The sequence below is a fragment of the Paroedura picta genome, chromosome 7 (assembly GCF_049243985.1).
Source record: "Paroedura picta isolate Pp20150507F chromosome 7, Ppicta_v3.0, whole genome shotgun sequence".
In the NCBI taxonomy this organism is placed as follows: Eukaryota; Metazoa; Chordata; class Lepidosauria; order Squamata; family Gekkonidae; genus Paroedura; species Paroedura picta.
Window position 1 is genome coordinate 65,724,674 of NC_135375.1, and position 14,798 is coordinate 65,739,471.

The 14,798-nt window shown below is 42.0% G+C and overlaps 1 protein-coding gene across 11 annotated transcripts in view; it reads left to right on the forward strand.

Annotated features, from left to right (window-relative positions):
• FRMD3 (FERM domain containing 3) overlaps positions 1-14,798 on the forward strand; it is a 152,781-nt gene that overhangs the window by 100,693 nt on the left and 37,290 nt on the right. For 7 of the 11 annotated variants that reach the window (XM_077344693.1, XM_077344694.1, XM_077344697.1 and 4 more), the window contains 3 exons: positions 4,057-4,135; positions 9,945-10,042; positions 10,951-11,074. In XM_077344693.1, the coding sequence (XP_077200808.1) occupies positions 4,057-4,135; positions 9,945-10,042; positions 10,951-11,074 (301 nt within the window). Of the gene's footprint in view, positions 1-3,611; positions 3,807-4,056; positions 4,136-6,248; positions 6,336-9,944; positions 10,043-10,950; positions 11,075-14,798 lie in introns of those variants that run through there. The other 4 variants (XM_077344702.1, XM_077344703.1, XM_077344699.1 and 1 more) reach the window with 3 other exon arrangements.

Consider the following 14,798-nt stretch of genomic DNA (forward strand, 5'->3'; position numbering starts at 1 on the left):
TTGTGCAGAAGAAACATTTGAACCTCACACTGAGGTTGTTGTGGAGATGAAGCACTTGAGGCCTACTGCACAAGGCTGTTGTACTGATGAAAAAGAAGGCAAAAGGACCCCTGCAACACCATCCAGTTTCACCAGCAGAACAATCCTGTGAGGTAGGCCTCACATTTTCAGAGAATGGGGGGAAAGATACACATGGCTTGGCTGCGTCTTCCCTCCAGCAGTGAGGATGCCCACAGCTTTTCTGTGGCCTCCCTGTCAGCCAACTATTAGTTAGGACAAGCTTTTCCCCCTCAAAAGGAATGTACACGCATTCCCACAGAATCCCTTGTGTTACTCTCAGAAATGCGTCCCTTGCCTCCATCGGTGGGTGAGCCTTCCTTCATGGCAGGCCTGAAGGGAAGGGGGGGGTGCATAATCCTCAGGAAGAGCAGCAGTTGGCCCTGTGTGCAAGATATTCCACCAATAGGAGGCTTCGTAACCTTTAGCATGTTGTTAGGATTCAGTCACAATTTTATAGGTTATGATGATACTTTGAATACTGAATGATCAGTTCTTCCCCCTACTAAAAGAGCTGCAGCAATATTTGGTGAAGCGATAGTAACAGCAATAAGCCTTTTGGGAGGAGTAAACTGTAGACAAAATTAGATTTATAACAAATGTAATAACGAGTTGTTCTCCCCAATGGCGACCCAAAGCAGCTTCCAGTGGTATCCTATCCCCACAACAACCGTGTGATGTATGTATTATTGAGAGTGTAATGGCAGACTGGGGATCAGAATTATACATAACTGGTTGCTTAAAAGTTTTCTTATTACATGTTGCTTATGGCAATTCAGGATTTTCTGAAACTTCCATCATCATTCTGTGGTTGGTGTCCAGTTTTCAAACTTGTAACATTATTTTCTGATGAGTTATGACTGCCACAATCAGAGATTCTTCATTTCCATTGCAAATAGCAGAGGGTGATGATGTTTGGAGTGCCAGTATAATCCAACCTGTGCCAGTATAATCCAATGTCCTTCATTGTTGGCCTGGAGCTCCCACAGTCACGCTGAAGCTGGTGGTTAATTTGAGCCTTCTAGCTTTATTTTCTGACTAGCTTCAAAGCCTGTTCCTAAGAACGGGCCTTGAAAGGGCCCCCTCCCCTGGCCCTTGGCCAGGCAGCTTAAGGTGGCTTTGGGCCGCTCGGACTCCAGAGCAGCTCGCAGCTGGATCAAGTGGGGCAGGCGGGGGCTGGCCAGCTCATTATCAGGACAGAGCTCCTTAGCGGGCAGTTAGCAGACCAGGAGGCCCTCGTTAGCAGGCCTTTCACCACGACCCTTTGCCCAGGGCCCTGTCCTGTTACCTGCTGCTGGCTCCAGGCACTGAGGCACTTCTGAGAGCAAAGAGGCTAGAGTCCAGGGATGGAGGGTGGGAGCTGCAGGGGCAGGGCCAAGCTGGCTGCACCCTGATTGGCCCAACTCGGACACCCAGGACACGTTCCACCCCTAGGCTGTTTCACAGATATTAAGAGGAACAATGGATAAGGATAAGTTATGTCTGCCAAAAATTGACAGATGGACAGACAGTCCAATTATTTTAGTAGTATTGATAGATCAGGAGGTGCCATAGCACCCACTGATATGTTTCCTGTGAAGTATTTTTGGGCAGGGCCAGGTGGTTCTTTGGCCCAGCAAGGGTTCTGATTGGCCACTGGAGATCTGATTGACTGCAGCTATTTTTAAAATATTATTTTTTCATCAGCTGCCAATATAACACAAGGAGCTTCGCTGTGTGATTGGAGGTAAGCTTTAGCAGCCATTTTGTGGCTGGATCCACCCACTGAGAAGCTATTTTGTGGCTGTGCCTGCCACATTGTATTAGAATTCTAAAGATGCTCACAGGATCAAAAAGGTTGGGGACCCCGGCTATAGATTCATGGTAACAGCAGGCCAAGTATTTGTGGTGATATTTGGTTTGAATCAGGATTGTATGGTGGGGCCTAGGTAGAATCTTTCTTCTGGGAGACAAGGTAGCTCTCAGCAGCCTTGGATAAGAATTGTCTTTCCCACATATTTAACAGACGTAGCAGGTGGCTGTCGATTAATATGACTGTTCAAATGACTGAATCTTTGGCCAAAGTTGAGGTAGCCAAGAATCTTTACTACATGGCCTATATATAATTAGTGGAATTAAAATGACAGATTAGCAGCACCAGGCAAAATTGCTATTGCTCTTCCTTATTCAAATAACTTGTTCCCCTTATTTTTTTGCTCTGTTCATTGTTGGCCTTCTCTGACACTCTCTTTGTATCACACCCCTGCCCTTTCCCTGCACAATCCTCCTCCAGTTCTCTCATGTTTTGTCTTGACTGTTTATCAGATAGTATGCTTCACAGTTAGCAAGTTACCGTGTAAAACAATACTCACTTTCCTAAGATCTGCCTAAATATAACTTTACAGTAGGTATGGTGGCAAGATGTAAACATTTGACAGCCAACATCTTCATATTTGCACCATTCCCATTATTTTCTTCTTTAAAACTCTTTTGATTCTAATGTGTGTACATAATAATCAAACATACATATGTATTATATATGTGAAATAAACAAATAGGAAGCTTAAACCTTACGACAAGAGGCTGGCTGCTCTGTTTCCTTGTCGTGAGGATCTGAATTGGCTTGAATATGACTGCAGCTCACTTGTACATGCTGCAAGCCCTGCTTTCAGTCCCTGGGGTCTGTAGATCTGGGGGAAGATCTTTTTCAACCTGAAAACCGAGAAATCTGTTCCTGGTCAAATTAGACAGTCCTGAATAAGAAGTATAAGTACTTTGGTCATATATAAGGCAGCATCATGTGTGTATATAATCATTAAGACTCTAGTGCATTTAGTAGCTATAATTGTAGTGACTGTCATTTAAATCAGTGGTCCCCAACCCCTGGTCCAGGGACCGGGACCGGTCCGTGGATCAGTTGGTGCCGGGCCGCAACACCTCCTCATCCTCCATCCCAGCTGCTGCCTCAGGGGCTGCTCTGCCACTCTGCCGCCGGCTCACCTTTGGTGCTCTCCGGTGGCTACCATGGCTGGGGCTCCCACTCGGCACGGCACTGCGCAGCTGCTGCTGGCAGCGCCCCCCAGCGGACTGCAGGAAGTTAGGGGCGCCGGTGGGAAAGCAAGTGGAGCAGGGGCTCAGGCAGCGGCTCAGGCAGTCCCTTGGCAAAAGACTACTCCCTCCCCCTGGGCCTCAGTAAAATTGTCAAGCATTGAGCGGTCCCCGGTGCTAAAAAGGTTGGAGACCACTGATTTAATTTTAAAAACATATTTGAATAAGCAGTTTAAAAAGCAAAATGTTGATTTTACTGCCATTTGAAAAAATTCCTTCTGCTTCCTGTGTGATCTACAGCCTCTTGCAAAACAGCATTAAAGTGAACTATTCATAAAAAGGGGCAAGCAATACTTAAAATTACTTTTTATCTACAAACCTGTATTAGAATAAATAAATATTCATTGCATAGTCTTCCAAGTAGCTTAAGTAGATTACAAGTTAATAACACTAGAGGTCACTGTAGCAGATACCTATTAATGGCTCAGTATGGTACAAGAAGTTTCTGTATTAGCAAAGCCTCCTATAAGTACTAGAAGCGTAGCTGTCTGCTCCTGAATATTCAGCGAAGAAAAGCCCTTTGACTACTTACATTTGAGTCCTGACTCCTGGCTACAGGATCCTCAACTGGAAATCATATAGTCCACGTCTAGCTACAGACACTCATGGCTCTGGCACTGTACAGTTATGCCAAAGAATCAGAAGGAGTTGTTCACTTTGTGGTGAGATTTATCTGTGAAAAATGTACACAGCATTAAAGTCAACAATTTTTTGGTTTAAGTAGTCTGTATCCTGTTTATGCTTTGAGCTTCCCTATCATATATTGTACCTTCTTTTTGTTAATTTTCTTTTTTATTTGACACACTGCATCTCACAAGCTATTATGGAAAACTGTCGGGAACTTGTCCTGCAGTGTGGCAGAAGCCATGTTTTATACAGCTGTTCTCATGCTTTTTTTTTATAATGTTTCAGCTCATCCACCATATACCATGTGCTTTAGAGTGAAATTCTACCCACATGAACCCTTGAAGATTAAAGAAGAGCTTACCAGGTATTTTTTGTTGTCTATGCATTAGCTGATGTCTTAGGATCATAGCTAACCATATCATCATGTATGCTATGTTTAGCACTTTTGCTAACTTTCATTTTGCATGAATTTTTAAAACAATTTTATAAACGAGAGCTTGAAAGAGGCCCATCAATGAACAGATATGTTTGACATCACTTGGTAAGGCATTGAGTAATAGCTATGTAGATTGGGAAGTTGTAGTGGGGCGGAAAGAAGGTGGTGAAATTGTTCTTCTGTCTCTATCATTGTTGCGGCTCTGCTAACACAAGCAGCAGAAGGGTTTTCACCCCCTTCTTCCTGCAGCCTCCCAACCCACGTGCCTATGATGCACAAGGATCCTTTGATTCCAGGAATATTTTTTTCTGGAATTAGAAATGGCTGCTAGAGGAGAGGAGAGAGGAGAGGAGAGGAACAGCTATGGTTATTAGTGCTATCTGGGGATAGACCCTAAGATCCAACCATCATGGCATATGCACGCAGCTGGATTTTGACTGAAGGTTCTGTTATGAACTCTGGCATTGTCTGGTCTGCTTGCTGTCTGCTTTGTGGATTAGAATAATAATCTGATGATGTGCAGTAATACACCCAAGTAACTAAATCCACTGAAGTGTTTACAGGTAAATCTCTTATAAAACAGAGTTATGGAAACTATGTGGTTTGTTTGTTTGTTTATTTATTTGTTTTGATTTTTATACCGCCCATTCTTTACAGCTCTGGGCTGTTTACATGGAACATTATGAAATTTTGCATGGAACATTATAATAATTTAATCTATAACATACAGTTAGTTTAGTTGCCAGCCCTCCTTAGAGCCTTTCACGGGAGCTGCTGGTGTCAGTAGTCCAAGTGCATTGCATAGGGGAAGGGGGATTCTTTCAAAGAATGATTATGTGAGTGCAACATAAATCCTTGCTGATTGAAAAATGCTACAGTGAAAAGATACATCTCCTATTCTTCATGGAAATGTCAAGCAATTAATTAAAAAAACACTTAGGATGTCAACTGGCTTCTTGACTTTTTACCCAGTGGTACTGCTTCAGGTTCTTGCCTTATAGCTAGAAGCAGGAGACCAAATAAGCAAATATAAGGAACTCCAAACATGCAACACACTTGACTCACAATGACAGCTGTAGTACTGTGTTTTGGCAGAAAGCATTATAAATTATTTTGTCAATGGTACTACTATTTCAATGAACCTCTTGTGGCGCAGAGTGGTAAGGCAGCCGTCTGAAAGCTTTGCCCATTGAGGCTGGGAGTTCGATCCCAGCAGCCGGCTCAAGGTTGACTCAGCCTTCCATCCTTCCGAGGTCGGTAAAATGAGTACCCAGCTTGCTGGGGGGTAAATGGTAATGACTGGGGAAGGCACTGGCAAACCACCCCGTATTGAGTCTGCCATGAAAACGCTGGAGGGCGTCACCCCAAGGGTCAGACATGACTCGGTGCTTGCACAGGGGATACCTTTACCTTTACCTTTACTACTATTTCAAATCACTTCTGTCTGGGAAAAAAATTTTTACCTCTGCATCCCCAGGGAGAAGCTCTGTCAAATGAATGTTTGCTTATTTTGACAGCACACGGTGAATAGTAATTTGCCCTGCTTGCTGACAGTGCCAGTTTTCCTTGAGGACTGCAAAGATCTTTTACAGAGCAATGAGTAATATTGTCATAAGGGGAAAAATGATCGTAAAGTCATAAAATATAGCAGAACCCTCATTTTGTAACCTCGTTTGTACCATTACCCATTACATTTAGTGTGGGACTCAGTGAACTTGAAAGATCAGAAATATTTTATTAACTAGTGTCATATCTGTTTTCAGAAGTGTTATATTATGAGAAATTTGCTATGCAGTAATCACGTAGCTGATTTCCATTTATCCTCAAAGAAGCAACAAGCAGACTATATTTGCAAAGCACATTTTCCAACAGCTAGTTGTACCATACAACAAAATAAACTTGGAAAATCATTTAACATTACAAGTTATAATTTGCTTTCTTACTAGCCTAGGCTGTATTCTGGCATTTGATGATCTATTGTATTCATTTACTATATTTATAGTCTATCTTTCTCATTGTCTCATAGCAGATTACAGGGTATACGTCAGTAACAGGCCATAAGGAGAGACATCTAAGCACAGTGTAGGTTGATACAATCAATATGAGGAGGAGACAACTAATGTTCAAGGTACCAGGACTGAGATTACTGAAGTCTGAATGAGCATAGCCTGTTAGACAGGATACAGAATGTGGATACAGTGAAGAAAAACAGTATTACATCAGTAGAAAACTGTGACACAATAGCATAATATATGCAGCCAACTGATAATACATCCTATACACAGTCCTTCCCTTTATAAAGTGCTTTCCTGAACTATTATGTTGTAGTATAACCCTGCTAACACTATAGGAAAGCTGTCCTGAATAACTCTGTTTTACATAGATTCAGGTGGGTAGCCATGTTGGTCTGAAGCATTGGAATAAATTTTGAGTCCAGTGACATGTTTAAGACCAACAAAGTTTAGTTATGGATACATGCTTTCATGTGCATGCACACTTCTTCAGATACAATGAGACAGACTCCCACAAGCCTTATATATATATATATATATAAATATATATATATATATATATATATATAAATATAAATATATATATATATATATAAATATATATAGTGTGTGTGTGTGTGGGGACTGGATTAATGCACTTGGTAAGCAGATGTAAGAACTAAGTTTGAGTCAAGTGGCAGTTTAAGACCAGCAAAGTTTAATTCTCGGTATAAGTGAGAACTGAGTGACTGAGTGTGTATAGATGCCCACTTCTTTGGATATATTAAAGCAGACTTCCTCAAACATTACATATAAGTGGGGGGTTAGTTACCAGAAAGGGCAAATTAGAATCAAGATACATATGTCACTGAGTATAGCTAAGATGATGAAGATGATGATGATAATATTTTAATTTATATCCCACCATCTCACATTGCTCAGGATAGTTATCAGTATTTAAAACATACACTTAAAAATTTATAGATTTCCTGTAAAATTTCCCCAGACAGTTAGGCCTGTGCAGTAGGCCTCAAGTGTTTCAACTCAATAACAATCTGTGTGGGAGGCCTTAAATGTTTATTCTCCACAACAACCCTGTCCAAACTCCAAAGCAGCCCTTTCTGCCTGGGGAGCTGATCTTAATGGTCTGCAGATGAACTGTAATTCAAGGAGCTCTCCAAGCCCCACCTGGAGGTTGGCTACACCTGGGTTGGAAATATTCCTGGAGGTTTGGAGGTGAGACTTCAAAATCTACAATGCCTCAGAGTCTGGCCTTCAAAATGGCCATTTTTGCCTGCAGAGCTCATCATTATAATATAGAGATGAGCAGTGATCTAGAGACAATGGTAGAGGCTTGCAGACTGCGGTGGGGGGGGGGGAGTGGTGTGGTTGTGTCCCTCCTGGACTATGGGCTTTGGCCAGCCCTTACCAGCAACTGTTTGTATTTTGGGGCACAGACAGACAGACCAGCATCAGTTCTGCAAGTCTGGAAAGTGCAAGATCTAAATAAAGAAGATCTAAATAAAGAATATATACAGCCTGAAACTGTAAATAGTGAACAAGTAAATGGCTGGAGAGACATGGGAACTGAAGTGACTTTTTTCATGCTTGGCCTGGTAAATTAAAAAACAGTATTTGCCAGGAAGATCCTATGAACTGAAAGGCATAAATGGCCCAGATTTTCAAGTGGAATTAGCATTACTGGAAAGTTGACAGTGAGACTAGGTGATCCACTTTTATTAGACAACAATTTGCCGTTACGGACAACAACAGGGATTGCAGTTTCAGACTTCAGAAGGGTAGACATTGTCAGCCAAGCAACCATGGGGTGACTGGGGCCACATGCATTCTCTTTGAAGGGATGTATGTGAGGGTAGAAAGCTTTCCCTTCAGCCTAAATTCCTGGAGCTGTACTTCCAGGGGATTCTCAGACCCCTATTGAGAGGCTGCCGTCCCTAAACCTCAGTGGGATACAATACTACACAGTCACCCCTCCAAAGCAGCTATTTTTGCCTGGGGACCTGATGTTTATAGCCTGGAGATGAGCAGCAATTCCAGGAGATCTCCAGGCCCCACCTGGAGGTTGGCTGTCCCTGGTCTGAGCATTTTATCAACCGTAAAAAACTGGAGACAGAAGGAACAGGGCGGACACCTGTGTACTATGACTACCCCATGTGTATTAGGGCAGAGAGACATTTCAGTGTCTGTGGCCTAATTCACACAAGAAGGGAAATGATGTTGAACGCAGAACTGGGAGGAATTGGTTGCCATGTAATCTCCCCTTAAGAAGAGTCTCCAGTCTGATTTTCCCTTCACATATCTGAAGACATGGCTCTGGAAAGCTCATCTGTAACCACTATGCCACAATTCCCAAAGGTCAGTCCTCTCCCACACTCAACGAACATTCCAAATCACAGGTTCTTGACACCCATCTCTCCACACCCATGCCCTCATTTGTCACTGTGCCACCACAACCTCCCACACAACACACACATTCAACCCCATGCCCTTACAGACTGGACAACTCCTCCCCTTCCTCTTCCCACTGCCAAGCTCTAGCGCCCGTTGTATTCCTAGATACAATGGGCTTTGCCCCAGTATTAAAAAAAAAATGTAACCAGTACAATACTGTGCTCTGCTCGGGATGAGAACAGAGTGATTTCTTTCCTTGTCTAGTTAACATTTTGACTCTAATTTCATGGAAGATGAAAACTTCTGGTTAAGATGGTTGGTGCATCAGTCTTTTTCAACCTTTTGACTGTGAAGTAACCCCAGAAATATTCTTCAGTAATATTCTTTGAGTAATCTTGGAAGTGATGCCAGCTGGCCTCACCTCCCTGTCATGCCCACAGAAGTCACATGTTTTCAGTGTGCATGGAATCACTAATAAAGAACTTGTTAAATAAGTTAGTTTCAGTTTTGTGTGTGCAGTACCTTGCCTGAGCAAAACAAGGAAGCATTCATCTCAGCAGTCATAAAGCGCACCATGCAAATTAGCAATTCTCCTCAGGGGAAATGATCTGTGTTATTTGGAGATCACTTGTAACTTTGAGAAATCTATAGGCACTTTTAGCAAGACCTGAGAGGAGCCAGTGGGGGTGGGGTGGGGGGCGAGTGTAGCAGATTCAGCTCTTCACTTCCATACCTTTCCTACTGTGTATGAATTCAGCAAGGCTACTGCAGAGCAGACAGATGAGAAGAAAGTCACTCTGTCTTCCTGAATCCTGTCCAGGTTAGTTAAAATTTAAATACACAAACACAATTAAATCCCCTCCGGAGTAACCCTGGGATTGCTTGTAACCCTGGTTGAGAAAGACTGAGATGCTTATTCAGAATAAAAACAAGATAGACTTGTTTTTGCTGCTGTTCTGGATAGTGGTCCTTTGCCCGTGTCTAATAATACCATTGCAGTTTTTTTTGTGATGTAATGCTAAAAGTAATATGAATTGAATCTTGCAACATATTTATTTATAACACATATTTAGTGTTATATTGTTCATTAGTGTTTAATCATTGCATTAATGGGATGTGACATAGAGTAGGAAGAACATAACACATACCTGTCTCCTTCTCAGCAATCTGAATTTTATAAGACTGAATTTTCTTTCCTGCATTGCCTCTATGGAGCTTTTACATTATAGAGTGTTTTTGAGCTACTAAAGCAACACAAGTTTGGTATGTGTAGGAGTTACAATGATCAAAAGATGCATCTGTCTGACAAAATATTCTTTTTCTACATAATGCAGGTACCTCATGTATCTACAAATCAAAAGAGATATTTTCCATGGCCGCTTGTTGTGCTCTTTTTCTGATGCTGCTTATCTGGGTGCATGTATTGTTCAAGGTAGGTGCAACCAATAGCATCATGGCAGAAATATTTGTTTCAATGTCAAAGGCCACAAAATATGCTGAAAATAAATTATAAGTTTCACTGCCTTTTCTCTGTCTCTGCCCTACACTATGTGGAAGAGAATTAACAGGTGAATTGAATGCAACTGGCCCCTACGAACAAAATACAATCCTTGTCTTTCTCTCATTCCTCTGCCCACCAGTTTCCTCAACTGCTTTTTCTGCAGTATTTAAAAGGTAAAGGTAAAGGTATCCCCTGTGCAAGCACCGAGTCATGTCTGACCCTTGGGATGACGCCCTCTAGCGTTTTCATGGCAGACTCAATATGGGGTGGTTTGCCAGTGCCTTCCCCAGTCATTACCATTTACCCCCCAGCAAGCTGGGTACTCATTTTACCGACCTCAGAAGGATGGAAGGCTGAGTCGACTGCTGGGATTGAACTCCCAGCCTCATGGGCAGAGCTTTCAGACTGCATATCTGCTGCTTTACCACTCTGCGCCACAAGAGGCCCAGCAGTATTTAGGCACTGATAATCCTGGCAGTTTGGATGCTGCCACAGCATTACTGAAGTCAGTGTGTGTGGAAGGTGAGCTGTCAGCCCCATTGTAGTTGCCACAAGTAATTGAGGTTGGAGTTGTAGCTGCAGGTAGCTGGGGATGGTGCAGGTAGTCAGACACTCAAAGGGAGGACACAAAATATAATAAGCAATTTGAGAACTCTTGAGATGAGTTTTAAAATATTGCTTGTTGTCAGGTCCTTTCCAATTGGAGCCTGGGAAAGTTCCTCCATTTGACAACCTTTTAAGATTATCTACATAAGCCTTTATAAGTGCTTGTTTTTCTTTAGTGACTAGGAGTTTGGCAGCTTATTAATTATCACATTTTATTCTCTTTCTTTTGACAGCTGAGCTTGGTGACTATGATTCTGATGAACAATTGGACAATTATGTTGGTGAATTCAAGATTTTTCCCAAACAGTCCCAAAAGCTGGAAAGAAAAATAGCTGAAATACATAAAAATGAAATCAGGTAATTTAGCTTGTTGTCTGAAATAACTACTGTATGATGGTGCCTTCTCTTGCATTTATGGCATCTTTGCCACCGAGTTATTCTTGTATTGGGGGCTTGAGTAAGATTTTAATTTTTAATCTTATGTATGAGGGGTTTTATCGTTACGTAACCCGTTGCGAGATGGTTTTGTTGACAGCGGCAGGGAATAAATCCAATAACAACAACAACAGCAACAATAATAATGCAATTTATGGACTAGCTTGTATGAAGAAGCATTTTGCCTTCTTATTCTATCTTTTGTTGGCATGAAACTGAGAACAGCAGATTGAGAAGAAACTTTATTTTATAATGGTTGAATTTGCTTTCTATAGAAGCATGTTGTTACTTTTGAGATAAAATACCGCTTTGGGCAATTATGCCTCCTTCAAATCTACTGATGAATGAAAAGTAGTAGACATGTCCAGCTGTCTTTTAGTAGGCTGAGACAGTGCTGTTTAATCCTCTGTTAAAAGAACGAGACACTTTCCAGGCCTTGACTGTTTGTAGAAAGTACTGAATTCCAGGACCCAGAGGAAGTAGGAGTTCGTTAAATAAAAAGGTCAGAGTAAAGACACTAAGTACAGGAAATGAATGAGCATGTTACCATGTAGTTAACAGGATCCCTAATCTCAATCTGCTGTCCTTTGATTTACTACCTGCTTATCCATGCATCATGCTTGAAGCAGTTTATAATTAAAACAGCAATATAAAGTAAAATAACAAAACAGCAGGTGTAACTATGAGCAGCACAACCTATAAAATGATGGAATACAAAACATCAGTTAAAGGTCAGATAAAATAGCCAAATTCTTGCAGTAGTGTAAGAGAAATCACAGTAAGGGCTGGCTTTATTATTTATTAATCCTAACTCCAGAGTGAATACCACCCCCTCTCACTCACTGAAACAAATTATAATAATGAGTTCATATTTAAATCTTGTCCTGACCTGCATGACCTAGGCTAGCCTGATCTCATCAGATTTCAGAAGCCAAGCAGGGTTGGCCCTGGTTAACATTGGGATGGGAGACCACCATTGCAGAGGCAGGCAACGGCAAACCACCTAAGTTACTCCCTTGCCTTGAAACCCTTCTGGGGACTCCATAAATTGGCTGTGATTATTTGTCAGCACTTTCTACCAACATTTACAGATGAATTTTCAAGATTCTTTAATGTATCTTTATGTATGTATGTATGTATGTACGTACGTACGTACGTACTAGGGGCTAAGCCTGTTGCATTCAGGAATACAATGGATGCTAGATTGGGGGGTGGGAGTGAACAAACTCTATGGATGGCCTTCCCCTCCCCCCAGGACCTAGAAAGGTGCAGGCTGGAGGCCCCCAGGAAGGGAACTCACTGGCAGGGGCAGCTCTCATGCAGCAGGGATCTGCAGTCTCTGAGCCTCAAAGGGAAGTGGAAGGGGGAGGGGGAGTGGTCAGAGGTGGGGATGGAAGGTGATTGGCTGGCCACTAGACAGAGAGGCAAGCCAGTTGGAGGAGGAGGCACTCAGGGGTGGGACAGCAGCCCTGAGTGGGTATTAAGTGCTGAGTGGCACATAAGCCATGAGACATGCTCCTCCTCCAAGGCCTTACCAGAAATATATTATGTGGGACAGATATCTTTAAAGAAGAGTTTGCAATACTACAGTTGAATAGCAAAATTGTGACAGTCTGCCTGGGTTGGGGCTACACCTAGGGTCCCCACACTCTTGCTTAGGACTAGAGAGAGTGGAAAAGGCCATATCAAAAGAGTCATGGCAAAGGGACTGTTGGAGAATGAAAAGAAGACATCACTGGAGGAACAAGGAAAGAAGAGGAGCCCAAAGGAAATATAACAGACGGAGAAGAAAAACAGCAGAGCTATGTGAGAAGGAAGTAGGACTGGATATGAGAGAGAATGAAGGCAGGCAGCTAAGAGAAAAATAGAGAAGGAGAAGGAAAGGGAGAAAGGGAGAGCAAGCAGCGTGGGGGAAGAAAGGGGGAAAGAAAGACTAGAGGAGGTATGGTCAGGGAAGCTACTAGGCAGCTCTGTAAAGGATCACCGAACTGTAAGGTCTCTCACAGTAAAGTTAAATTGTGCAATGGGACATCACCTTCTTTAAGAGGATTACACACAAATATTAAATAAAAATGGTTGGTTAAGTCTTCAACTATTTTGCTTATAAATGGGTTTTGTGCTGGACTTATACCAAAGTATGTTGGAACCTGTGCCTCATTCACCTATGCTCATTCTTAGGTTGTTCGAATTTTTGGGTTAAAAACTGCAAATCATGTTTGTATCTCTTTTTCTCTGTTCAAGGCAGCCATTACTTTGGATTTGGTCTTTATTCTATGTGATCGAAGACTTCCTAAGAATAAGTTTTGCTACAAAAAAATATTACAGTGCATAGCATATTGTCAACTCAATATGCTTTTTAGTTGTGTGTGTTATTTACCCCACTACCTTAAGACATCTTGTACAGTAGTGTGTATGTCTTTCAAAGGCAGTGGAGCAAGTGTAGCTGAGTGCACATAGTGACAGTTCAGATGACTCATTTTGTCAGACTAATGAGGCTTGTTCTTGTTAATTAGAGCAAAGGAATGGTATGGTGTTCCTGACTCTTGCTTCCTTTATATGGGGTAGTAAAAACTGTCAAGGTTTTACAGAAATGTGACATTCATATATGTATGTGTGTGTAGATTCCAGTGGGTAGCCATGTCGTTCTGAAGCAGCAGAACAAATTTAGAGCCGAGGAAGTGTGTGTGAACATGAAAGCTCATATACCTTGAATAAAACCTTTTTGGTCTTAAAGGTGGCACTGGACTCTAAATTTGTATATGTATGTGTGTGTTTATTTTGCAGCTGTTCACATATATGTGTGTATGTTTTCCTACACACACACATAATATATAGAGAGGTTTCAAAAAGGTGAAGAAGGATCATATAACATAATTATATAACACAAGGGGCCAAGCCCATTGTATTCAGGAATACAACGGGTGCTAGATGGAGGGGTGGGGTGGACGGTCTCCCCCTCGCCCCGGGACTTGGAAAGGCTGCAGGCAGTTGTTATGGAAATCACTGGAAGAGCAGCATTCTTGCAGCAGGGATCTGCAGCCTCCAAGTCTCAGAGGGAAGTGGAAGGAGGAAGGGGTAATCAGGGGTGGGGGGCAGAAGGCAATTGGCTGGCTGCTGGACAGACAGGCAAGCTGGTTGGAGAAGGAGGCATTCAGGGGCGGGACAGCCACCCTGAGTGGGTGTTAAGCGCTGAGTGGCACTTAAGCCATGAGACACGCTCCTCCTTCAAGGCTTTACCAGAAATATATAATGTGACACAGATGATTGTTTAGATTATATAACATATAATTGTTTATATCAGGGATAATTATATATTACAGAATGTATAAAATAGAGACTTTTGTATTCACAACTATTCTCTGAGCCTAATTATGTAAATTGAATTTCCAACAAGGTGATGACAGCATAATCATGACAGTTTTAGAAGACTATGATTAATTATATCTTGTAACCTTTTCATGAATGGCTGTTCACCTTAGTTAATAGCAAAGCAATGTTATGCTAAGTGCGCTGGACCGATATATGTGATTAGTGATGAGTGAAGTGCTAGTCAAAATTCTTCCAGGTTTTTATGTTACCATAAGACTCTTAAGATATGTGACAAGTTCATGACAGATTGAAAAGGTATAACCAGATGTTGGCAGGG